The sequence below is a fragment of the Epinephelus lanceolatus genome, chromosome 2 (assembly GCF_041903045.1).
Source record: "Epinephelus lanceolatus isolate andai-2023 chromosome 2, ASM4190304v1, whole genome shotgun sequence".
NCBI lineage: Eukaryota > Metazoa > Chordata > Actinopteri > Perciformes > Serranidae > Epinephelus > Epinephelus lanceolatus.
Window position 1 is genome coordinate 14,158,002 of NC_135735.1, and position 6,000 is coordinate 14,164,001.

General features: G+C 41.9%; 1 protein-coding gene across 1 annotated transcript in view; it reads right to left on the reverse strand.

Moving 5' to 3' along the window:
- smad3a (SMAD family member 3a) overlaps positions 1–5,582 on the reverse strand; it is a 39,194-nt gene extending 33,612 nt beyond the window's left edge. The window contains exon 1 of the mRNA XM_033628476.2: positions 4,918–5,582. Within this exon, the coding sequence (XP_033484367.1) occupies positions 4,918–5,120 (203 nt within the window). The 5' untranslated portion in view covers positions 5,121–5,582. The remainder of the gene's footprint in view (positions 1–4,917) is intronic.
- Positions 5,583–6,000: the final 418 nt, after the last annotated feature.

Genomic DNA, 6,000 nt, shown 5'->3' on the forward strand with positions numbered 1-6,000 from the left:
CCAACTGTTGTGGATCATTGTAACTAACCTGATTAAGTAGTTGTTCTTTGCTTGATCAAACCTTTTCTAACATGACTGACAACAAAATAAGTGAATATGTATAATACGTGCTTGGATCGGATCGGTATCGGCCAAAACTCAAGGCTGTAATATCGGTATCGGATCGGAAGAGAAAAAGCTGGATCGGGACATCCCTAAATGGCATACTTCTGTTATGTTCTTGAAAGGTAAGTATGTATAAGAACACACAAGATGATAAAATGATGTATAGGTATCACTTCTATGTAGCATATACTGTTAACCCTTCTATCTTCCTCGAAGGATTCCCCCATAAAAAGACAAAAACAGTCTATGGTGGGTTTCAGAGGGTGAACAATGACTTGAGTAATCAAAAAAATTATGAAAATAGCTGTTAGTTGCTGCCCTTTGGTACATACACAAAATGTTACATAATGCGACAGTGTAAAATTACAGGAAACAATACACGCCCGACAGAAGTTTTCACACAAGTCTGCTTTAATGGTCTGCCTGCTAATTACATCAGGCATGCTTGGTGTGGGTCGATGTTAATACTGCTATTCCTTCTTAAATCACAAAACTAAATACATATAGTTTTGCTACAGGTTTGCTTGTCAGTGTGAACTTGAGAAAATGTGTGTAGCCTGCATCAGAAATGTATGCACTCAGACCTAATATTGTATCTTGAGGAAGTAACCAATATAGAAACTTGCAGTACACTATTGTTGCAGCGTAACTAACAGCAAGTGTAGAGTACATAACACTGAGAGTCACATACATACATGTCTTACAGAAGGAACTTGGTAAATGCTTGACTGCTTAAAGAGTGAACAAACAAAATATACTGTGTGTAAATGTCCTCTAGAAGGACACAAATAAGACTTTCTGACAGCTTAGGACAACATCAAATTAGTGCCTTCCAAAAAAGTTACAAATTACTATTGTAAAGACAAAAAAAACATCCTGGTCTGACAAAAAATGACTTGGTTAGGGTTAGGATTAGGAAAAGGTCATGGTTTGGGTTAAAATAGTCTGAGTGGGCAGAAGTTCGCTGCATAGATCAGCCTCTCATTGGGCGGAACGAGCCACCCGCTGAAGTCCCGCCCTACCACCTCCGGTTGTGTAGCAGTTTTCAACCGTTTTCAACACGTCCTTTACTAACTTTTGCAGTGTTTGATCTTGCGGGGATGTAGCCATTTTTCTGCCATGGTTCGCGTCCTGTAGGTGATATTTTTGTGGGCGTGTTACACCAAAACCTGTTTCCCCCCGGCAATATTTTTGCAAGCGCACCGTTGCTGTGGCACCGCCCAGAACGACTGTGATTGGTTGAAAGAAGTACAAGCAGCCGGGGTGTTTTTTTCTTCAATCTCAAAGTGAGAGTCGGCCCAGCCAGACCTTTCTTTTCTTGAGAAAGGTCTGGTGAGCGAGACTAGGGTTAAAATAACTTTTTTGGTTTATGTTAGGGAAGCACTGTGGTTTGGGTAAAATCCCTACTTCCTTAAGGTTACAGGACCTTTATCGTCTTGGTTAAGGTCAAGGAACAATCATTGCTAAAAGAAACTAACACTCACTGCTGGTGTCGTCAATTGGGACAAAAGTCAAATTTTCAATGGCCACTGAGGGCTTTGGAAAATTTAGTTATGGAGCATTTGCATTTTAACCACATATTTACCAACACACAGGCATAACTGAAACAGACTTAGCTTCTGTTAATAAATGCACGATGTGGTAAAGTCATTTTTGTTAGTCATCCTTTCAAGTTCAAACAGTGCCGGCTACCGCACTTCACATCCATCATTGGAAACTAGTAGACTTTCAAGGCCTGACGCATTTTACACACTAGTGTTTGTGACTAACCCAAGTTTACAGCTCATAGGAAGAGAGGACTTTAAAAGGAGAAAGAGGGAGAAAAAGAGGGAGGGAGGGTAGGTCAACACCACAATGCCACAATTGCCCGTTGTTGAGTGACTAAGGCTTGAACTTGGACAGGAGCCTCAGCGTTCACTTTGCTTACTGCTCCTGAAAAAAAGTGAAAACAGCTCACTGTGAAAACCACAATGATCTAAAAGGCACGTAAAGCAGCAGCCCTGCCCGAGCGATAGGCACAACCTGATGTGCTGTTAAAAGGCCTTTGTTTCCTACTTTGAATTGGAATTTAAATCAAAGTGACTGTGACAAATGTTTTTTCATGGAATGCGGGCTTTATCTCCAGTGTAAACATATTGGGACATACACACACATCGCCCACATAAACCACCCACACACCGCCCACACCCAAAAATAACTGTGTCTGGACCAAACACACCAAGTTGTGATACCATGGCTTCTAACCAGAGACCGTCATGCTGTTTTAAATGTCATCTAGCTGACAGCTGACAGCTGGCTTTCCTAAATCTCCTAACCATCTAATTTTTTTACCACTTGGCAAGGTAGATCGAAGGACAAACTTACTGGAAGGAGCTACTTAAGACAACCCTATAAACAGCCTTAACTTTGTTTGACACAACTGGAAAACATAAGCCTTGAGATTTCAAAATCCACTTCTGGCACATGGCCCTTTAAGAGATGACATCTGAATCAGCTGTGATGAGTAAATTGCCTGTTTCCCCCTTTTTCAGTACTGATAATCCTACCTAAAATTCCCTCAACAGATACTTGATCTGCTAATCCACCACCGGATGCAACTACTGACTCAATCAATGCGCGTCGCCTGCTTCTTCAGGCACTCAGCATCACGGCAAACCGTCATCAAGAGGGGTAGCGATGCGCCTCATCAGGGAGTTCATATGTCAGAGAGATAGGAGCTGACCTCCTCATGGACAGGCCTAAACACGCAGGCAGCTGCTGTCAGTGAGCCAGAACGTAGGGGAATTAATAGAAACAGCAGCTCTCCAGGGACACTGTTAGCCCACACTGACAGCCAGCTCTGATCTGGGGTCATCTTAATGCACTCTCCCTCTTCCCCTCTGCATTAGTGGTGAGCAACATGAAACCTGGATCATGACAAACATTATTTAACTTTCCGGGTAGGCTTAACTTTGAACGCTGGCCCAGGCCTGTGCAAGCTGTGATATGCACACTTGTGGCAATAAAGAATGTGGGAGTGCCCTGCGCGGGGTTCAATTTTCATCTGACACACAGTATGCTATTAAATCTAAATTGCCCACACATGCTAGTGAGATTCTGTGGACACAAGCAAACCTTTGAGGCCTTTATTTGTTACTTACAACCTGCAAAAATAGTAGAGACGTAAAAATAGCTGCAAACATACACTCTGTTGCCAGGTTATTAGTTACAACTAACTGAAACTAATGAAGTCTAATATGACAACCCTGCAATACCAATACCTTACTTTCATTAAGGTTCCAATGTTTAGTTTTTGTTGAGACTATTATAAAGAGGCATTGATTCAACTTCATTGTCATTTAGGAGGCTGTCGATTGTGCGGCTGTTGAATTTCTTTGAACACTTATTTTCCATTATTTATAATACAGTCAAAGGATTGTTTTCATTACTGATCCATCTGCCAATTATTTCCTTGATTTATCGACTTATTGTTAGGTCAAGATGCCTGAAAATTGTTATAAATGCCTTTTAAATACACAGTCCAAGGAGATGAACTCAAAAGTTTTGTGTCCAAAACCACAAGATATCTAGTTACGACCACATATGACAGAGTTAACCATCAAAACCTCTCAACTGAAAAGATGGAAAAAACAGATGTTCGATATTTTCACTTGAAAAATGAAAATAATTTATCGATTATCAAATGGACTATAATTATTGTCACTGCAGCTTCACCCTCACTGATATACTGTATGTAAATTGTACAAAATTCTGCTGAGTGTGCAAAGAAAACTGACACTGAGTGTACATAATAGATGCTGTCCTTTTATCTCAAAATGCAATTTACATGTAGTGTGTTAGGATCTGCACTACACATGCCTACTGTAACTGCTGCAAATGTTCACTATACCTAGGGTATTCACATCTAGCCCTTACTGTTTGTTATGTCCATTTTACCACTATGTATTTCTACATCACTCTGCACTTTATTTCTGGTTAGATGCTACACTGCATTTTGTTGCTCAGACTTTTGTCAGACATCGTCTTTGTTTACAAACAACACCTCACCAGCTCTTACCTGTAACAGCCTCTCATCAAGGCATGGAAGTGAGTGCTTATTATTGAGCCTAATGCATAAAACTACAATAACTAATTTGTTGTTGATTGTTTATTTTAAATAACTTACTGATGGACAAATGGTTGTACAGATGCAATGAAAGGAGACACAGGAGCCCAGCTCCACAGACTCGCCTACGCACTAACACCCACAGCGATAGAAAGCGTCCCAGATTAAGGCCAAGTTATATAACTTGGACTCCATTTGTGCTTTTGCATTGCATGTGCGCTGCTGGCCACTCAATGCACTCACTATGTCCCCTCATTCAACAACATTACTTTAGTTAAATGTCAATTCGATGACAAGAAACTGCAGAAAATGTTTCAGGTCACTTAAACAAAGTGTACATATGATGGCATGGCAGCTAACTGACTGCGATGATTTGCTAGCTTTCCTTATGGACCACTGTTAGCTCGTTAAGCATACTTACATAACTTATATTAGCCACCTGTGTAATCAACGTAAAGGAAAGCAGGGGTTTGAAATATTGACGCGAGGCAGGAAGTGGAAACTTATCAGTCAAGTGAGGATGCCACACATGTGTGTATATAGGTATAGGTGAACATGCTACATACAGTTAGCTAAACACTGGGATAACATTCGAGTTTTGTGTAGCAAAGCTGTAATTAAACGTCTGGACTGGAGTAGCCCCCCCTCAGCTAGCTAGGATGCTGACTTCACGGTCACCATCAACACAGCGCTCCAACTCCCCTTACCTCGGTATAGTGATGCATTTTGTGTTGATATTCTGGGTGGTGATTGCTTTCTCCAGCTCGTCCAGCTGTCCTGTCTTCTTCAGCTTCTTCACCAGACTTTTCACCGCCTTTTCACACCATTTCTCCTCCTGGCCGTTCTGCTCTCCCTTCTTCCAGCCCAAAAGTCTTTTGACAATGGGGGGAGTGAAAGGCAAAATTGACATCTTGAGTTCAGTTTAAAGTCCTTCCAGTGTCGAGAAGTCCCGGCGGTTTGGACAAAACACGGGAACAAACTGCTCCTTAGACGGTCCAAACAGTGGAGATGAAGTTGTTAGTGAGCTAAAATATATATTATTGTTGTTTATTAGACGCCACACAGAAGCATCCCAGAGTTAAACCCTCCAGTTTAAGCGCACTCTGTCTGGCTCGAGCTCAGCGGTGAACTGTGCACCGGTAGTCTGTTGCGCTGTGGATTTAGTGCCACTCCGCCAGGGAAGCTAGTCCCGTCTGCACCTCTTCAAACCGGAGTTATTTTAAGTACAACCAACGCAAGTCGCACCTAAACTACGTCTTTAACTCCACCAAAGGCTCAAACATCGAAGCAAATGTACCTCACTAGTGTTTTCCCCACTTTGCTGCGTTAACCTCCGATCAGCAAAGTTTTGTTGAGTTCAGATTCATCCGCCGTGCTGGGTCCCCCCGAGTAAAGTCTGCAAGAAGTCTGCAAGAAGTCTGCATCAAATGCAAATGCAGGAGCTGCTGCTGAGAGTTACCATTCAGGCTGCAGACTGCACAGCAGACCTGCGAGAGGCCAGCCCGAGCAGCTGACCAAATGTTCTGTCCTGATATTGCACAATCTCTGCCTTTTCCCTGCTATTGCTCCCTGATAAAAATGACATGTGGCTGTGCCCTTAGTAAGCTGTCACAATCACACACATGCACAGATATACAAATATGCTTTATTTTTTTCTTTATGAATCCTCTTGAAAACCCCCCAAAATGAAATCATCCATCTGTTTCAGTTTATCTACGTAATGTAATTATAGTCCAAAGAGGGCCATGATGTTCTTACCTCCTTATTTCCCTCCGCAGGGTAATAAAGTT